This window comes from Bacillus rossius, chromosome 1 (genome assembly GCF_032445375.1).
Source record: "Bacillus rossius redtenbacheri isolate Brsri chromosome 1, Brsri_v3, whole genome shotgun sequence".
NCBI classification, from domain to species: domain Eukaryota; kingdom Metazoa; phylum Arthropoda; class Insecta; order Phasmatodea; family Bacillidae; genus Bacillus; species Bacillus rossius.
This window is the reverse complement of record NC_086330.1, coordinates 216,586,515-216,607,841: the sequence shown is the minus strand read 5'-3', so window position 1 is coordinate 216,607,841 and position 21,327 is coordinate 216,586,515. Positions and strand designations below refer to the sequence as shown.

At 42.4% G+C, this 21,327-nt stretch overlaps 1 protein-coding gene across 3 annotated transcripts in view; it reads left to right on the top strand.

Annotated features, from left to right (window-relative positions):
- LOC134527286 (rab11 family-interacting protein 4A) overlaps nt 1–21,327 on the top strand; it is a 620,480-nt gene that overhangs the window by 512,057 nt on the left and 87,096 nt on the right. For all 3 annotated transcript variants that reach the window (XM_063359829.1, XM_063359831.1, XM_063359830.1), the window contains exons 8-9: nt 7,856–7,959; nt 13,540–13,680. In XM_063359829.1, the coding sequence (XP_063215899.1) occupies nt 7,856–7,959; nt 13,540–13,680 (245 nt within the window). The remainder of the gene's footprint in view (nt 1–7,855; nt 7,960–13,539; nt 13,681–21,327) is intronic.

Below are 21,327 nucleotides of genomic sequence, written 5' to 3'. Positions count from 1 at the left end.
CACCATCACCCTATAAGAATATAGGGGACACTGTTGTTAAGTATGTTCCCTCTGTATCCCCCCGGTAACCCTGCTAGTCCTCACTTGCCGATACCGCTAGCTACTTGCAGTGTAGTGAGTGCCAGTCGCGTAGAGATGTAGAGCGTGGTGGGTGGCCCGCCACTTGCGCCCATTGCCGAGGTCAGGGGTCAGATGTCGGAGGCTGCCATCGCCCGCGATCAGCCCGAGTCGAGGTGCTTGGGGCCTCGGCAGGTAGTCTTATGAGTGTCACCCTGGAGTTAGTGTGTTTAGCTGTTATCAAGTTGTTACATCTGTAACCGTCATTGAAGGTAGTTCGATATGCGCTCTCTTATCTCTTGCAAGATAAGGGTTCTACCTAATTCATACCGAACCAGAAGATTTATTGAATCTGTTTCCTTTATCTTAATAATATATGTTATATTAAAACAAAAGAATGTAAAGGAAATTTTCACTTAAAGTGGTGTTGAAATTGATTACTGTCGCAATCCGTTACTAATGTTTTACTCACACTAGAACTGGAATTAGCGTAGTTTATTCGACACATATATACTTCACTTGACCTCAGGCATTCGTATTTTTAAATTTGTGGCAGAGGCTACACGATGGACAGAGAGCAGGCGATAGGCGGGGTTTCAGACGCATGCAGTTGACTGGATGCACTATAAAGCACTATTTTGTACTATTATGCAACATGATCAACTATAAAACTCATGTCTGAAGAATCAATGTTATTTCTCTTGTTGTTTGTTGTATGTCGTCACACTACGTGACACTACCACTGGCGTGGTCTAGCTTCTAGTAGTTGTGCTCTATCACGAGGAAGTGTCCAAGCGTATCAAACAGAAAAGGTCACTCAACTAAATGGTGCAGCAGCAAAAATGTGGTGGGCTACAGCAGTAAAAATATGGTGGGTAGCAGCACCAAGAATATGTTGGGTGGCAGCACCAAGAATATGGTGAAAGAAAACAAAATGTTGGTGTATGTTTGTGCACACTGACGGTTTAGGGATGTTCTGGACACAGCTTCAACATTTACAAACAATTTAACGTGACCAAATATGAGGGTATATGCGATTTTAATGTGCCCTGCTTAAACAGACTCTTCATAATGCACATTCCATTGCCTTAAGATGGCTTATAGGTGAGTTCTGTAAGAGGAATGGCAATATTGCTGTGGGAAATTTCATGCTTCCAAATAGACACACAGATATATGTATATTTATTAATTTATATATATAGATATTTGTGTGTCTGATTTGTAAAATGTTCAGTAGCATTGACAACTTGTTTTTGCGTACCTATACTGTATGTAAGCTTTATTTTCCAATATGTTCTGGTAGCCGAGTGGTTAGTGGCTTTGCTTCAAATTCCCTTGAGCCCCTACTGTAAAGTATTGCAGTTTTTTAAGAACGTTTCGGACAGAAGATGTTTGTAATATTTAGAATTTACTATTTCGAACGGTTTCGATATGGTTTCTACTAAGAGTGTAGCGAATATTTTTGTTCAATTGCCTAATTTTGGTCACCATTTGCAGTAAGAGTTGATCGTACAAAATAAAGGGCAAACGTTTTCTTAATGTGTAAAATGTTTGCATTGTCATTGAACGAATTTAATACTGCGCCAAATAAAGGAGTTCCCTCTTGGTCCGAATTTTCCTATAAGTAAACTAGACCAAGATGTTAAAACTCTTATTTTTTTTATCATGATTAAAGTATCACTCTGGAAACAATATGTGCAAAACCGCGCCAGTTATGATGTCACTAAAAAGTTACATTTCTGTGTGTGTTTAGGTGTATGTGTTTAAATGTGTATAGGTGTGTATATGTGTGTGTTTTTGTTGGTGATGTTTTTGGGGCCTAGGGACTATCAAACAAAAAACTAAGGGGAAATATTCTAGAAGTTGCACCATTAAAACTATTGCAAATGGTAATTTATTTTCGAAATCTACCTGTATGGTGGTCGCAAAAGGTTACATATCAGCACTTTTTATCAGGATGGGAATTAAAGCTGGCAAGTGGACGAATGTAAGAAATGTGGCAGACGACACTAGTGCAATCTGGCAGACATGAGAAGAAAAAGGCTGGTATGCTCTAGAGGGAAAAATTATAATAAATATTATCAATTGTAGCGCACTCTGCTAGGAAAGTTTATAATTACGCATGGCAGTCGAACATAATTATTTGGACGACACATGACCAATTTGGCAGATGGTGTGAAGTAATTAAATATATAGTAATGATATATACTATGACTTTAAATTCAAAAATGGCTGTATATAATCTAAGATGGCAATAATTAAAAAAATTTGGCGGGTGAGATGTAATTCACAATGTATGTGATTTAATACAAGAAGGTGATAGTAACATGATGCAAGATGGTAGCAATGATTTAATTCAAGACGACAGCAATGATGTAATTCAAGATGTTAGTAATGATGTTATTCACGATGGTAACGATGATTTAATTCAAGATGGCGACGGTGATGTTATCCAAAATGATGGCGACATGCATCATAAGGAAGAGGTGAGAAGTCCAAACAAATGCCATGCTCGATGTCGTAGTTCCCTACCTAATGACAGAAAGTCGTGTTGTGCGAAGTCATGCAGCGACGAGTGATAGTCGCTTCTCAGGGCCGAGTGACACCAGCTCCATGCCAAGGCGGTGGCGACGCCTAGGAAGCTCATGTTTTATCACCATGTATCGCCCAGGGGACTTATGTAAATAATTTTGATACAGACAGCGGGAAAAATGGTTCTGTGCTTCTCTGCCCCCTTCCCCCTCTTTTACTAACCCTTGTGGAATTGAATTGTGCATTGTTACACTCCTCAGTCATAACAGAGTAAACCCAAGTTATGTTTTAACTTTGTTACAATTCACTCTCCTGATGACTGGGGGTAACTAGTGGATATTTTGGTTTCAGAAGGCAAAATACTGATTTTGTCTAGATATTAGTACCGCTGTTTTTATTTTAATTTTGATTATTTTCACATGAATTTTATAAGTTGATTAACAAAAAAATTAATACAACGTGGATTTATAATTACATTATTAAAAGAATGGGCCGGCCATTATTAGACAATTAAATTGATCAACACAATATAAATAAAATTCGTAACAATAAACTGAGTCGCAGTACCAGAATCCGGTGGATATTTTAAGTCCTAGTGAGACATTTATGGCTGTCTGATATGTTCAACGTCGTGGTTGAACGCTAGTCCGAAAAGGTTAACAAAACTGAAGGGCTGGAGATTTGACGATTGCTGGACGAAATGGAACAGCTGACTGGACGTCAAGAGGGCCTTAGTCGTCCGGCCCTTGCAAACTGATCTGGTCCTTGGAATGTGTCCGGTTCTTGTAAACTGTCCGGTACTTGGACCCTGTCTGTGAACAGATCTGAAACACATATCTTCAGGACTGATTCACAGACAGTTGGTGAAAGAGGCGGAAAATGCCTTCTAATCACGATGATGGTCGGGGGGTAAAAGTTTTCAAAACTCACCAAACATGGAGATGGCTTCCAGGATCAGACCGGAGTCGCGGTTTTCGCGGACGTTTCCATGATTTAAAAAAATTAATCAATTAATCAATTATGCAGAATAACACATTACTACTTCTACGAGGTAGAGCTACATGGACTGACTAAAGGCTAATCACTACAGTTGTGGGAATCATCCCTTGTCTAGCTGATTACATCTTCAAAGTAAAATGGAGAGGCGTCCTGATGACGAAGATACGAAGCGGTCAGTCCATAATCGCGGCGCGCAGTAAGTTTGAGGAGGCAGCGACTCGTAATTAAAAGGCGAAGTAAGGAAAAGAAAGGGACGAGGCTTCGGCTTTCGGACCGAAAGGTTCCGAAGATTACCGAGAGGCTTGTCGAGAAATACTGACTTCGATATCTCGAAGTTGGTGGTACTGGCCGATGTCAGCGCGACCTACTGAGGTTTGTCTGAACCAAGTAGAGGTCAACTCACACGAGGCGACTGCTAGCAGCATGTGGCTTATGGAGTGGACTAGGCCAGCGCTTTGGTGGCCTGGGAAGGAACTACGGGGTACTGGTTACTGCGGGAGACGCCAGAGGGCAGGCGTTTAGCGGACGTTCAAACACCCATGGGAAGTGATTCGCAAAACTGCCACCAGGTGGCATAAGCAGTACTTTTTGGGACTGGAGTCGTGGCCTTGGGGACAGGCCGACCCTGGCCGGGGTTAGTGGCTGGTCAAAACTCTGGGCCGTGTTCACAGGAAAACTTGGAGAAGGGGGAGGGTTTAAAACTGCGATGCCCGTGTGAAAGGGGCTCTACTGAGCCCGGAGGCGTGACTGTACGTTGGTGAAAATGTTTCACGTCAGGCGAGGTCTTAGAAACAGTCTGCCCTGAGAGCTTGCAGGACATAGCAGTTTTCGTCACGGGTCGGTGGTGAATTACAGGCGACGTTCGTGCGCCAAGGCGGAAATAAACAGATACCCAGACTGACTGGCAAAAGACTCGGCAAAAATCGGATCTAGGGCTGGGAAAAATTGGGGAGACAGTTCTGACAAAGATTGAATGGGAGTGTACAGGAGGAGGAACAAGTTTAAGTTCTTACAGCAAACAAATAAAATTACTGGTGACATTATTTTTTTTTAAATTCAAATTTAAAATTCTGCCAAAATACTAGTTGGCGGCACAGCATTCGCTCCTGATTAGTACATATATCTTGTGGAAAAGTCTTTTTACGCAAGGTAGTTGTTCGCATGTCTAAATCGTAACAAAAATTAAAGGTGAGCGACATTTAAAATACAGATGGTGCTCTCTGGCGCTGTCGACGTAGCTCTGCTTCCAGAGAGTGAGTAGAAACTAGTCACTCGTCTGCCACTCGCTCTGCTCAATAAAACCTGCCTACTCGCTCGGCAGATATTTGCATTGAATCGTGTTATTGTGCTTGAATTTCGTTACGTTAAATGCTTTATTCAATTTATAATTACTATCTTTTTGCTTTTTAACCTTTTATTGAAAAAATTTCAAGAACCAATTTTTTTTTTTGGAAGAGTTATATATTTTCGTCGCCAGAGATGAAATTAGAGACCAAAAATTCACAACACATCCATGACAGCGGAGAAAGGATGAACCAATACCTAACCAAGGGAGCATCCCAGCATTGGCCCGAGTTTTAATCGACGTCCTCCCGAACTATAGTGCTTGGCGTTGCGTCATTGTGCAGGTTCACGCGGCGATTTAACTAGCTGTGCATTATTCTTCGTCTTCGTTCTCCTCTGTAAATTGGGAGAGAATAATTAGTTATTTTTACTTTAGTTTCAATTTATTATTTATCTGCGATCTTTTCTTCCAGAAGGTCCGAATTTTAAGACAATTTGTTTGTCAATATTTTGAGTTCTGTACACGAAGTATTTGGTTTGATCCTTCCGGTAGTCCATCCGACTCATATGAACTGGAAATTTGTCGTTATTCTACCGTTACATCGCTACAACTAAGCTATTCTTCTGAAGAAGTTTATTGGCTTTATGCTAGATGTCTATACTGTCAATTATTTTTATATTTATTAATAACTAACTAATGCCCGGCTTGCGTTGCAAGTGCAAATTTTTGCAAGGTCAATTTTTTTGTAATTAGTTTTAAGTAGTACACATATACAAAGCATCACTATATCCCTATACCTCCCCATATCTCTCCCTATCCCTATGCCTCCCCATATCTCTCCCTATATCCCTCTAAGTCTCCTTATACATATATATATGTATATCCGTATCTCTAACAATGCCTCTATCTTTATCGCTCTATATCTATTTATATCTATATATCCAAATCGCAATATAACTCATTCTTTCTCTTTCTCTATGCTATCCCTCCACATATCTCTATATCTCTCTATGTCGCTCTATCTCTCAGTTTTTCTATCTCACTATATGTCTCTCAATCTCTTTCAATTTCTCTCTCTCTCCATCTCTCTATCTCTCTTTATATCTATCTCTCCATCTATCTTTGTCCCTCTCTCTATTCCTCTACATTTCTGTCAGTTTTGATCTCCCTTCCTCTACACATGTGTATATTTATCTCTTTCTCTCTCTGTCCCTCTATTTCTAGCTTTTCATTTTCTCTGTATCTCTTTATCTCTATCTCTCGACTCGCGTGCTACCATTATTATTAGGATACTCACGCGCCATATTAAACTGCCATGGATACGCAGAAGGCTTCAGCAATGCAAAAGCCCGTTGCCATGGAGACGAATAAAGCGTCACCAATAAAATGGCGAAACATCTTCAAAAATTAAATTCTGCTTCAAGGGGTGGTTTTCTTGAAATATCACCTAGATAGTGACCTTCCTCGTTTTTTCGAAGTTAAGTGAGAAAAATGTCAACTCGATCGGATTAACTATGCGTGGACGCATAAAATACGAACAAACAAACATTGATATGTATGTATATATATAAGATAATTTATTAGTTTTCCTAGAAAATGAAAAGTATCAATTTCAACTTTATTATAAATTTATTCAAATGCACATTAGGTTTTCAAAGTCTAACAAATATTTACATTTAAAATAGGCAATATAACTAATTAATTGAAGACAATAATTATCGTTATAATTTACAACATTATTTGTACATGGACTTACTTTATTACAGTTATTTGTTTTGTAGAGTTTGTAATGATGCTTGTTCCTACCACGTCTTCCAGTGAAAAATTTATAACTAAAATTGTATACATAATATAATGATATTAACAAGCTCTAGTTAGCAGTTCCTCCAGGGACAGGATCCAAAGCGAGGAGCGGGGCAACGACCGGCCGCCATCTGGGATTTTTAGGGAAAATTCCACAAATTTCCCGTTTTGTTCCATAAAAACAAAGCAGGAGAAACTATTTTTCGCGAGCAAAGCATAGGCGAAGTGCTCACTGCTCGTCCTACAAGCCTCCATGACCGGTGCTACTTGAAGGTGGACTCCCAGTACGGTAACGCCGAGCCGCGAAGGGGAAGTAAGGGAACACACTCCAGGGATGGAGTCCACAGTCTCGTCCTGGCCAGCGCGCGCAGTCTCACGTGACCGAGTCAGCCCCTCTGTCACACCTCAGAATGAAATAAAAACTTCATGACTAAATAAATGTAACTCATCCATACTAGGTAAATACATACCACAGTTGTAGATGATTTGTCTTCTTCGAAGAACTTTCAACTTTTATCACCTACTGTGTTTTATTAGTATTTTGATTACATGTTGGATAGTGAAAAATAATTTATTTCTTGTCAACTGAGTTCCCGACTTCTGATTACTTGCTAACTTACTACCAGATTAATGGTATATAGTTAATGCAAGCACTTTGTGACTGAATCGTCGAGGGAACACATTTCCAGTAGCCTGCGATACACATTTAAGTGATAAATGTAAATTTTTTATAATTTACTACTGAATCACTTGGTTTTTTTTTAAATTACTGCTAATAAATAAATGTATTGGATTTTCTGAAAATTCTCTATGCAACTAGGTACGATCCAATTAAATGCAGGTAAATAGCAACTATATTGTACTGAGGTGAGGGTTTGAGGTGGCATGTCGAATAGTGTGGTTTTGCGACGAGTTTGAATGACGTTTGAAGTGATTAAATAAATGTGGTAGATTGAGTTATCTAGCCATTGTGAGGTGTATTGCAGTGAGACCAATGTGGTGGATTGTGTGTGTATGTGTGTGTGGTGGATGAAGTAAATATGAGTGTTAGATGGAGTGATCTTGTACGTGTGGTGGATAAAGTGAGGCAGTGCATGTAGTGAATTGAGTAATCTACTGCGTGTGGTGATGTGAGTGGAGAATGAAGAGATGCAGTGCACTAGTTGTGACGTGTTGCAGGTGCAGATGCTGCAGCAGCAGGTGAGTGCGCTGGCCGACAACCAGAGCAGCACTGACGACCGCTACACTCGCGCCAAGCAGGACAGCGCCGCGCTGCAGGCCAGGTGAGACTGCTGCGCGCCACGGCCAGGGACGCGATAAAGTGGGAAGTCCCAGGTGGACAGGAGACATGTGCACGCACTCCGAGGACACTTGCTGGGTTTGGAGGCTTGGCGTGTCTCACACCTGCTCAGCTCCTCTCATTCAGCCAATCAGCGCTTGTACATCGCTTGGACTGGCGAGGAAGGCGGGGCCTTCAGTTGCAGCTCGGAGCTCTCCTGTGACGTGCGGCATGTTTATGTAGTTTCTTGGTGATTCAAAGAGCACCTTTTAAGGTGCACGCCCACTGGAGCGAAGTGAAGAGGCGCGAGGCGCGAGGCAATACAGCAGGGACCTCGTTTCGCACTACTGCGTAGGGGAAACTGAGGAAACAGGGAGCATCTTAAAATAAAATACTACAATTTTGTTGGATAACGACATATTGAATTGCAGCTGTACACACTGCACTTTATTAATATTATTATTGTATGTACAACTTGAACGGATTTTATCATTAGTACTGCAGTGGATGTACAAAAACTAGACTTACCACAATGCATCTTTTTATCCGAAAGTTTAGGTGTAATGACGCATTTCGGGCAATACGACTCACTATAAAAAATTGTGAGAAAGACTTTAAATTAAATTAAGGAAACATTATATTTAACATGATCAACAGTTAGTTCATTTACGAATGTTTAGTAATGAAAAAGTACTTAAATGTAGCATGCAAGTTTTTTTTCAATTTAAATGTAATTCTTGGCATTGTTTAAAAAATTAAGGGTCATAAATAAATTCTTCTCATACTTAGCAAATGTACATCAAACTGCTGAAATTACCAATAAAAACAAATATTATTCAAGAATAAAACTTAATATCAACTTGCATCATTAAAACATAATTTATATGCAAGGACAAATTATTTGATAGCTTTACACAAGTAGGCTACTATGTAAATGGGGCTCCAAGGACAGGCTTCTGCAAGAGGTGCCGACCGCCATCTTGGATTGTGACGTCTCGACGGCCATTTTAGGTGTCATATTTCCCTAAAATGCCTCAAAATTCCTAAGAATTTCTCAATTTCGAGGGAAAAATTCCCGTTTTGAGGGAAAATTTTCCGTTTTAGTCCTGAAAAATACCAATGGCTTAAAAATTCCTAATAACTGCTCTAATTCTTTAGCGAAAAGTCGCTCTAAGCCGCACATTCAGAATTAGGATGTCATGTCAGCCATTTTTAATTATGATGTAACTGTTGCAATTATCATTACGGCCGCCATCTTGAAAATTTGTAATTATTATGTTATAAAAACGGGAAATATTTTAAAATTTACAAAAAATATAATTAATCAAATTTTAATAAATATTATTTTAAAACACAGTCGCACATTTAGTTACGTTCGCCATATTAGATTCTAGAAACTTTGTACATTTCGTTACGCTCGCCAACTTGGACATTTACGTCGTCATCGTTGCGCGTTTAGTTACGGCTGCCATTTTGAATTTACGTAATTTTTATGCTAGAAATTAGAAAAAAAATAAATTTATAAAATAATTAATCATATTTTAATGAAATATTATTTTAAAAACTTACGTCATAGAGCTCGGAGTCCTTGGCTCAAACCCGGTGAGGGCAAAAATAAAAAATTACGGCAGATCATACCTCTACAGAAGTCGCCGGCAGACTGACCTTCTGCCTCTAATGGCAAGGTTTATATCGACAGCTAGTATCTCACGTCTGCCATCTTGTTTATGTCTGCTGGAGGTCACCATTTTGTTTTCGTCTGCTAGAGTGTGCTATTTGTCCACTAGTCATTTGACCTTGACCTTTAGCCTTGACCCTAGTGACCATCTTGGATCCACCATCTGGTTTTCAGTACTCGCTACCAGGAGCGCTAGTTAACACACATCGCCTGCTAGAGGACGTCGTCGCCATCTTGTTTTCAATACTTGTTACTAGGAGCTCTAGTGATAGGCCTATGTAGTACACATGTCATCTGCTTGTGTGTGTTGCCGTAATGCTAGTTTAATTCTTAGCCACTAGAGTGCAGTATTTTTTTATTAACAGACAGTTCTCTCTCACGGTATCCGCCATCTTTAAATTTGGACGACATCTGGGAAATTCGTAATTATTGACATAGAAATTCTGGAAAAAAATTCCCAAAATTCATTAAAAAAATACTTATATAAATAATGCTTGACGCGGTAGATTTCCGTCTTTGGTTAGATTCTCGGCCAGTGATAAGGGTAACTAAAGCTTAAAAATTTTTTTTAAATCTGTTTCATTGTAGTTTCATAATCATTCACTCTTAAGAAAAAAACTACATGAGACAACATACCTGTCCAACGAAATAATAAGGGGAATGCTGTAAAATCAGTCATCAATTGTATATTTACTATTATTTTTGTACACTTTATGCGGCTATATATCTTTGGTTCATGCTTAATTAAAATATCAAAATAAATATAAATGTTTTTTTAAAATCTTGGATGAAAACCATTTTGTCCTCCCTAGGCGGGTAAAATGACATACGTGGAGCGGGCAAAATAGCATACCATATTGGTACTGTAAATCAGTCTGGAATTATATCGATATGCAGAGTTCACAAATAAATCTATTCGTCGGTTTTGGCACATCTGCACACGCTGCATGAGCCCATTTTGTGCAGCTCATGCACCTTAACTAGACTTTTGTTGGCCTTGACCTAGAAAAGAGATCATTGCAATAAATGCAAGGATAATCATCCTCCTCTTGGGCAAGATGAGAAGGGCTCGTGAGAGAAGAGAAATCCTCTTCACTGTCCAAACTAAATTCTAAGACTTTTGTAACCTTTCTCGTTTTTTTTCTTCTTTGGAACAGGTGGAGGAGCGGATTTTGCTTTAGCCTCTTCTATATTTGGCGTTGAAGTTAGCAACAATTATGTTGGTTTGTTCCGTGGCTTAATTTTTACCTTGTCCATCTACATACGTTCCTTGCGGCACTGGAGATTGCACGCTGACTGGCACATCGATATTCAGGTCTTAAGGTATCGACCTAGATGACGAGGATGTCGTAGGTATTGCAGCAGCTGTATCTCCAAAAGAGGTCATTGCAGTAAATGCAAGGATAATCATCCTCCTCTTGGGCAAGGTGAGTAGGAGGATTAGGTATGTTCCTCTTAAACATTTCCGAAATATCTTCTTGTTTACTGCTGTCTTTTAGACATAATATATCTTCTGTGTGCACAATTTTGGATGATGATGCCATTGTAGGCCTACATTCAGACGATGTTGCGGCAGTTTCAACAAACGATGTCGCAGCAGTTTCAGACGATGACGGCGATGCAGACACTTGCGGAACATCTAACTGTAGTCAATTATTATTTACAGATGGATACGATCTTACCATGTGACGCTTCAAATTAGTAGTAGTGTAAGATCGTGTGTCCTTTCCACCACGAGAAACAAGGTTGAGACAAATATTGCACGAAGCCTTTTGGTCATTGCTTTTTCTAACGGAAAAGAAACTCCATACGTCACTCTTGCGATTAATTTCTGCAATATTATATTTTGATGAAGAAAGCAGCACCATGTATAATACAAATAAACGGGAAAGAAAATAATGCTGTTTGACGAAATAAGGGAAATAGTAAACATACAAAGGTATCGCTGAAAGCAATCGTGACGTAGTATCGTTCTTGCTTAGAGACAATCGAAAACGTCACTCTCGCATGCGAAATGACGACTGCGCAGCCATCGATAGTTGTTGTTACTTACGTGCGTCGTGCGATATAGCTGACCAAGTGACGGTTTTGTGTGTTAGAAAATACTAGGCGGCACTTTATGTTAAAAAACATGGTTTTCTGTGAATAAAATCTATTGGTTTAATTTCTGCGCGGTTTTTAATGGACAGCCGATTGTGTTGACATTTTAATAAACGTTTATCTATAATTAAGAGCACAATATCGTAAGGTATGTCATTTATAGTTATTTTACGAAAGTATTAAGAAAAGTTTTTTTTTTCACAATGGGTGAATCGGCGCCTTGTATCTGCAAAAAAAAAGTTTCGGTCCGGACGATTCCGATAAGTTAATATCGGCCGATATTTAGTATCAGTTATCGCTGTCGGCTCAGCACTAATGTATATGTATATGTATATGTTTTATTTGCTTTCGGATTAGGGTTTTAATATTTAGCGAGTATTCTTTTGGGCTTAGATATTTAAGAAGTAAAAGATTTTCATATGGGGAATCAATTTGTATTACAATTTTCGTACACTCATCATTTAGTTCTTTTTTATTTTTAATGTTATTTCTGGCTTAGATTGAGCCCATTGCTGTCTTTCTTCGCTTTAAGTGTTGCTATTAGAACTTGAGTTTATATTTGCTTCTTTTAGAATCTTTTGTAGTACAAATTTCGTATTTTATTCTTGTTTGGTATATTATTGATTTTTATGAAAATTTTAGAAGATGGAGTTTGAAAAAAATTGCGTGACCTTGCATTTTTCTAGAGAGATTCGGAAGTATTGGTGCTACTGAACTGCTACTGTATTCGACAAAAAGCTTTACTTATTGAGGACGGCTGAAAAAATGTCTTGAAGCATCAAAATGGTTCCCTGTTAAAATATTTCCACTAGTCTAAATCAAAACTTCACTTGATTACTTCGCGAAATTCATGGTTTGTCCACAAATATGTACTATCCTCGCTTTGTTTTACCGTTTAAATTTTTATCCTGGTGGTAGCTTCTGAAACACAGTGTTTTTATGCACAATGTATAAATTTTTAATGACATATACTAAAATATTCCATACGATCATAGAAGATGTGGGGTGCAATGTCGCTGAAGCGGCCGACGGGAACCCAGGAGGCCGCGTGGCGCCTCGCCGCTCGCTTGCCTCCAGACTGTTCGCGAGGCGCGCGCCTCTCTCCTCTCCTCTCCTCTCCTCTCCTCTCTCCTCTCTCATCACTCATCTCATCTCCTCTCTCATCACTCATCTCATCTCCTCTCTCATCTCTCATCTCATCTCCTCTCCTCTCTCCTGCAGTGGGCGTACACGCATTTGACAACATGGAACTAATCCCCGCGGGAAAATCGCGCCTCTTCTCCTCGCCTCGCTTCGTGGCAGTGAGCGCGCACCTTTATTGCCTTGGATTTTCTTTCTAAATGTAATGTACTTTTTCCTTACATAAATAATAAAGGGGTTTTATAATCATTGACGTGCATGTTGTAGTAACGTGAAGCATGTGGAAACAGGCGAACTTTCTTTCAGGACTATTAAAAAAAAGTTTCAAATATCTTTAGAGTATAAAAAGGTGATATATATTTTAAGCGTTCCAGCCGTTACGAAATATTTATCAATATACTTTAAATAAGGGTATGCTCTAATATAATTGTATTTGACAAACTCTTGTTAGTTAATTGTTGTGTGGACGGAGAGATGGGACGGCGCTTTGAGTGTTTTGCTCTTGGTTTAAGAAAGATGCATGCGCCTTGGTTAACATAGTGACCTAAGTTTCTGAATAGTACCGCCTTTTTTTGGGGGGACATGGGAATACTACACCGTTCTACTGGTGTAAGATTGTAACTGCTGCCTGTGCTGGGACTGTTGGGACTGTTGGGGGCTGCACAGGGTGCTAATGCTGGAAGAGCAGCTGCGAGAGGCCGAGTTGCGAGCAGCGGACCGCCTGGAAGACGAACAGAAGCGACATCGCGAGCTGCTGGCACGCGTCGAGAGAGAGAAGCAGCTGCAGATTGAGAACTGCACCATCAGGTAGAGAGAGTTGCTGCCTTTTACCGGTCCTGCACTGTTGCATCTGCGAGGCTGCGGCTTTGCTGGCATTTACATTTGCATGCCGTTGTCACACCAATCTGCGGGAATGTAGTCATGCCTCTCTAAATAAGTTGTAATGGTAGACAATGTTTCCTGATTTGTAGCCATATATTTATAGAATGGAGCATGCATTGTCTTTTTATCCAGTTTTCAAATAGGTAGGTGACCCAATGGTGGCCATACCTAAGCTTTCATCAGTAATTTTATTAATTTTTATTTAGTGTTTAAAAACTTTTAAATATATTTATTAATGATTGTGATTCATTCTTTACAGTACACAAAAATTACAGCCATGCATTAGTCACCACAACCGAGTAAAAATTCAAAATATAAGAACCAGCAAATGGGCCACCTTTGGAACACGGGTACCAAAGGTGGCCCACCATGAGTTACCTAAGGTGGTCCATACTGGATTTAGACATTTAAACCTAAAACTAAAGTGATTTGACAACAAAATACCTAACAAATGGATATTCATTCATATCACATATGATCGACAGGCATAAAAATGTATTAATCATTACTAAAAACGTTATTTATCAATAACAACAGTTATTACATTAATTGCCTGTGGGTGTAACACAAAAATATGCATTATTAATAAGTGATACATTTTTACACAATCAATTTTCAGTCTGAATCTCGACAAAACATACAACGGAAATTTGGTATTACATCGTTACGAGCAATACCTTCACATGCTTCGTGCACATAACGCAAACAGAGATAGCAAAGTCTGATATCTTCAACTCTGTCAGTCTTGCATAGGTGGCAAAACCAGGAATCATTGGGCTGGTTTTTCTTCTGAGAAGATGTGCTGGGCAGTTCATAGTGTGTCACTGATATCTTTCTCATTTTTGTTTCTTTCAGATCAATTTTCTCTTTAACCTCGGTCTTGTTACTTTTCGCTTCAGAATTTATCCGTTCGACTTAGAATGTTTTTCTTCGGTTGTAGAAATAATCTCGTTGGTCTTAGTATTCATCTCTTTGTTTTCAGATTTGTTTTCATTTCTTTTCGAAATTGTTTTTCTTTTAGCCACATTCTTCTTGTCCGTAATTTGATTGCTGTTATTTTTGGATGCAGTCGTGGCATTTTGGAAAATACTAGCTATAACCTTTTGACCTCTGCAGTTTATTGATTTGCATCTTTATTTAATTTTGGGGATACCTTTATTCTTGAAATTGGGTGTTCTCAAAATTTCTGTTATCTTAGGTGAAAACTGACACTGTTCAGACTCTGAATGGTCGGTAACACCAAGATTTTCAGAGCTTGAACCATGCTCAGAGTAATCTGAATCTGAGAAAGAGCTTACGCCTTTATATTCTTGGGTGTTTTGACATGACTTTTGTTTTGTCTTCAAGTATGTTGTACTCCAACTGCAAGATGGTTCCACTGATAAAGCCATTTCTTCTTCGGTACTATTTTCATGTGTGAAGAAAGCATCATTTTCTGGTGGTTGAATGGAAATAATGTCTTCTACGAGTCTGAGTGGTTGGAAAGTGGGTTCACTTGGTGCAAATGCCTCATCAGGGATGGCACTGGGATCAAAGGGATGTATTCCAGTTGCTCTAAAGCCACTGCAGATATTGGATGGGGTGACAGACTTAGCCCAGGCCCTGAAAAAAAAACTTTCAAATTGATATCTCTTGATAACTCGACCAGCAGTAACAACTTCTGTGTTAGTATTATTTCCATGCCCTCTTTGTGTCCAAAAAAGTGTAACCTCATTGTCCCATTAACTTCATATGACTTGAACACACTTTTGTCTAATGGTTGAAGCTCATGTGTTGTGTTGCTAGGCAGACAATATAAGGTTATCTCAAGTGCTTCTGCAGCAACAACTATGTTTGCATCAAGGTGTGAGGATGCCCCATCAAAAATTAAGAGGACAGGGCCAGGAGTCTTGTATTTTGCAAAGTGTTCAAGCCACTTAACGAAAGTCAGTGAATTCATCGACCCTTTTGGAGTCATAAATACCTGACTCCCTGTAGGTAAATTTTCATTCCACTCTGGTTTCAAACAATTTCATTTGTACAGGATGACAGGAGGCACTCCATGACCTAACACATTTACACAAGCTACTATTGTACAGTTTTCGCCATGTTCACTAGCCACATAATGTACATGTCTAGCTCCTTTTTTCGCTAAAACAGTTTGTGCTTTATGAAGACAGTCTGTTTCCCTTTTCATCTATGTTATAAATTGACTGTGGCTTATCTATCACTCCAAGCTCTAGCATAACATTTTTCAATTTGTCAAAATGATCATTAACAATAAATCTGTTTATTTTTTGTGCTCTTGCAGGGTTAAGATTTTGTAACTTCCTTTTGGATACAGTTGGGTGCCTTTGCAAAAACAATCTAAGCCATTTTTTTTTCCAGTCGATGCTGTGTTGAGATTGAATGGATGTTTTATTTCACTAAGCTGACAAAAATTGAACACAGTTCTTTTCAAGACATTTGGAGTGAGTGGCATTACTACATCAGCTACCTAATCTGAGGATCCGCTTGCACAACTCTAACTCCTGGTCTATAGAAAGAGCAGGTTTCCTACCTGTAATTTTCTGACGACTATCTGACAACAGATGATTTCGCAGAGTTCTCCTGGGAATGGCATGTGTGATGGCAGCGCTTCTTACCGACACTTTGTGTTTTAAAACACTGTCCATAGCCTTCGTGAGATTCTCTTGCGTCCATGATATTCCCAGCTTTCTTTTTATGATGGCCTAAAATAGAAACCCAAAATATTACAACAATGGCTACTAGCACAGGATTCTAACATTTAAAAAATAACAATTTTGACAACTGGTAAAAGCTATAAGCTTGAAATTACTGTTTATTACATTGATAACTTTTAACCTCTAAATATTTATTGATCTAGAGGAATGGAGAATAAAGTACCTCGTTAAGAATTAAATTAAATTCATATTTGCTATATACAACTATCTATATTTATATTATTCTAATTATAAAACAAATTTCAAACAAGGTCCCAAGGTAGCCCACTATGGCCACCTTAGGAACCTATCCCACGACAACGTTTTCAACAGTATTTTGGTATCGTAGAGAAAAAATAAAACTTACATGTTATATATGCTTACATATTCATAACACCCATGAAAATATCTTTCCGAAACTATATAACAACAATGAAATGTCTCAACATTAACTAGTTTTATTTAAGTTTCAAACTCACCTTGAAAATAACAAGCGTGGCCTGCGTGAACAGCGCAACTCTAATGATGGCTCACAACATGGCGGCCGTTCTACCGAGAGGCTTAGTTCTTCGTTTCTCTACCTAGATCGCGACTCCATCCAACAAGATATTCTCATATTGCGGCTAGTGGCAGTGCCAACATGAAAAACAAACTGCGGGCCACCTTGAGAACCTGGGCCACCTTGAGAACCTGGGCCACCTTGAGAACCTGGGCCACCATTGGTTCACCTACCTTATTCAGTTGATGATTGTCAAAGTGTAGGTAATTTTTTTTTCTGGAGGATGGTTAAATTCATCTGATTTTTTTTCGAAACATTATTGATTTGGACTGTAAATAACCATAAGAACATGTTAATTGAGTTACAGATATGCTAAAATGTTTATGAAAATCTTGTGTTTAAATAGTAGACATCACTACATTTTAAGGGGTGTCATTTTTCTCCTTCATTTTGGTAATATTGTCTTTGAATCATCAAACGTTTTCTGAACCTCTAATAATAAAACACAATAAAATTACTTTCCAAACTTCTTGAGATGATACTTAATCAGTATTGATATACTTTTAATACATTTAATTTATGTAAAAGTATAGTTCTTCAATTTTATGCACTTACTCTCCATTTATTATGCCATTTGATTCTTACAATTGAAGTGGTGGTGATCTGTAGGTTTGCACTGTTGTAACATACAGTACAATTCTGTTTAAAAAATATCTAATAGGACTAAAAAGAAGGACCTATTAACTATAAAACTGCTTCAAAATACCTAGGATGACCACCAAATTATTTAAACTAGTATAGACATAACAAATTCTTGGTTGGGCAAATCTTAGCAGGGTGTTTTGTACTTATTAATGTGTTACATGTAATGTATAAGTACATAGTAAATTGGTTATGTTTACTGATACAATCTTGGAGTATAGTGACTTATGTAGCTAAAGTTCAGTATTAAGGTGGCTCTAACTTTACTACAAATCAAAAAAAGAGGCGAATCAGTTAAAGCATATGTATAAAAATAACATGTAGAGTCAAAATTGTTGAGACTAATAACTCATATAAAAACGTTTGGTGTTAATTGTAAGTATTTCAGAAAAAGATCATACCGCTGCCATGCTGACAAAATGCCAGGGTACCTAGTTAATGTATGTTAATAGTGTTAGCGCACAAAGCTATGTCTTCAATGGACATACATTATCAAACACAACAATGTGCTTTGAATTGTCTAGTTTTAAAGAGTACCACTTTAATTTAAAAGTCTGATAATAATATTTTTGGAATCATTAAATAAAATTTAAGGAATGACATAAGCAGTGAAAAATACATAAATGTGAACCAGGAAGTTCATGCACACACTAAAAAAAATTTTCAATTTATTTTCTAAATAAACTTTTGTTAAATGCCACAATGAAATAGGGCACCAGCCCACTTGGGATCCACAGGTCTGGTTAGAGAGGAAAGGCCCGCACGCCTGGTTAGAGAGGCAGGGCCCGCACTCCTGGTTAGAAAGGGAGGGCCCGCACACCTGGTTAGAGAGGGAGGGCCCGCACACCTGGTTAGAGAGGGAGGGCCCGCACGCCTGGCTAGAGAGGGAGGGCCCGCACACCTGGCTAGAGAGGGAGGGCCCGCACATCTGGTTAGAGAGGGAGGGCCCGCACGCCTGGTTAGAGAGGGAGGGCCCGCACACCTGGTTAGAGAGGGAGTGCCCGCACACCTGGCTAGAGAGGTAGGGCCCGCAAACCTGGCTAGAGAGGGAGGGCCCGCACACCTGGCTAGAGAGGGAGGGCCCGCACACCTGGCTAGAGAGGGAGGGCCCGCACACCTGGCTAGAGAGGGAGGGCCCGCACGCCTGGCTTGATAGGGAGGGCCCGCACACCTGGCTAGAGAGTGCCCGAACGCCTGGTTAGAGAGGGAGGGCCCTCACACCTGGCTAGAGAGGGAGGGCCCGCACACCTGGCTAGAGAGGGAGGGCCCGCACACCTGTGGCTAGAGAGGGAGGGCCCGCACGCCTGGCTTGATAAGGAGGGCACGCACACCTGGTTAGAGAGGGAGGGCCCGCACACCTGGTTAGAGAGGGAGGGCCCGCACATCTGGTTATTTAGGGAGGGCCCGCACGCCTGGCTAGAGAGGGAGGGCCCGCACACCTGGCTAGAGAGGGAGGGCCCGCACACCTGGCTAGAGAGGGAGGGCCCGCACACCTGTGGCTAGAGAGGGAGGGCCCGCACACCTGTGGCTAGAGAGGGAGGGCCCGCACGCCTGGCTTGATAGGGAGGGCCCGCACACCTGGTTAGAGAGGGAGGGCCCGCACACCTGGTTAGCGAGGGAGGGCCCGCACATCTGGTTATTTAGGGAGGGCCCGCACGCCTGGCTAGAGAGGGAGGGCCCGCACGCCTGGCTAGAGAGGGAGGGCCCGCACGCCTGGCTAGAGAGGGAGGGCCCGCACGCCTGGCTTGATAGGGAGGGCCCGCACACCTGGTTAGAGAGGGACGGCCCGCACATCTGGTTAGAGAGGGAGGGCCCGCACACCTGGCTAGAGAGGGCCCGCACACCTGGTTAGAGAGGGAGGGCCCGCACGCCTGGCTAGAGAGGGAGGGCCCGCACGCCTGGCTTGATAGGGAGGGCCCGCACGCCTGGCTTGATAGGGAGGGCCCGCACGCCTGTCTAGAGAGGGAGGGCCCGCACACCTGGTTAGAGATGGAGGGCCCGCACACCTGGTTAGAGAGGGAGGGCCCTCACACCTGGTTAGAGAGGGAGAGCCCGCACACCTGGTTAGAGAGGGAGGGCCCGCACACCTGGCTAGAGAGGGAGGTCCCGCACACCTGGTTAGAGAGGGAGGGCCCGCACACCTGGTTAGAGAGGGAGGGCCCGCACACCTGGTTAGAGAGGGAGGGCCCGCACATCTGGTTAGAGAGGGAGGGCCCTTACACCTGGTTAGAGAGGGAGGGCCCGCACACCTGGCTAGAGATAGGAGGGTTCGCACACCTGGCTAGAGAGGGAGGGCCCGCACGCCTGGTTAGAGAGGGAGGGCCCGCACACCTGGTGAGAGAGGGAGGGCCCGCACGCCAGGCTAGAGAGGGAGGGCCCGCACGCCTGGCTTGATAGGGAGGGCCCGCACGCCTGTCTAGAGAGGGAGGGCCCGCACACCTGGTTAGAGATGGAGGGCCCGCACACCTGGTTAGAGAGGGAGGGCCCTCACACCTGGTTAGAGAGGGAGGGCCCGCACACCTGGTTAGAGAGGGAGGGCCCGCACACCTGGCTAGAGAGGGAGGTCCCGCACACCTGGTTAGAGAGGGAGGGCCCGCACACCTGGTTAGAGAGGGAGGGCCCGCACATCTGGTTAGAGAGGGAGGGCCCGCACACCTGGTTAGAGAGGGAGGGCCCGCACACCTGGCTAGAGATAGGAGGGCTCGCACACCTGGCTAGAGAGGGAGGGCCCGCACGCCTGGTTAGAGAGGGAGGGCCCGCACACCTGGTTAGAGAGGGAGGGCCCGCACACCTGGCTAGAGAGGGAGGGCCCGCACGCCTGGCTAGAGAGGGAGGGCCCGCACGCCTGGCTTGATAGGGAGGGCCCGCACACCTGGCTAGAGAGGGCCCGAACGCCTGGTTAGAGAGGGAGGGCCCGCACACCTGGTTAGAGAGGGAGGGCCCGCACACCTGGCTAGAGAGGGAGGGCCCTAACATCCTGGCTAGAGAGGGAGGGCCCGCACGCCTGACTAGAGAGGGAGGGCCCGCACGCCTGGCTTGATAGGGTGGGCCGTACGCCTGGCTTGATAGGGTGGGCCCGCACGCCTGGCTTGATAGGGAGGGCCCGCACACCTGGTTAGAGAAGGAGGGCCCGCACACCTGGTTAGAGAGGGAGGGCCCGCACATCTGGTTAGAGAGGGAGGGCCCGCACGCCTGGTTAGAGAGGGAGGGCCCGCACGCCTGGTTAGAGAGGGAGGGCCTGCACGCCTGGCTTGATAGGGAGGGCCCGCACACCTGGCTAGAGAGGGAGGGCCCGCACACCTGGCTAGAGAGGGAGGGCCCGCACGCCTGGCTTGATAGGGAGGGCCCGCACGCCTGGCTTGATAGGGAGGGCCCGCACGCCTGGCTTGATAGGGAGGGCCCGCACGCCTGGCTTGATAGGGAGGGCCCGCACGCCTGGTTAGAGAGGGAGGGCCCGCACGCCTGGTTAGAGAGGGAGGGCCCGCACACCTGGTTAGAGAGGGAGGGCCCTCACACCTGGCTAGAGAGGGAGGGCCCGCACACCTGGCTAGAGAGGGAGGGCCCGCACACCTGTGGCTAGAGAGGGAGGGCCCGCACGCCTGGCTTGATAAGGAGGGCACGCACACCTGGTTAGAGAGGGAGGGCCCGCACACCTGGTTAGAGAGGGAG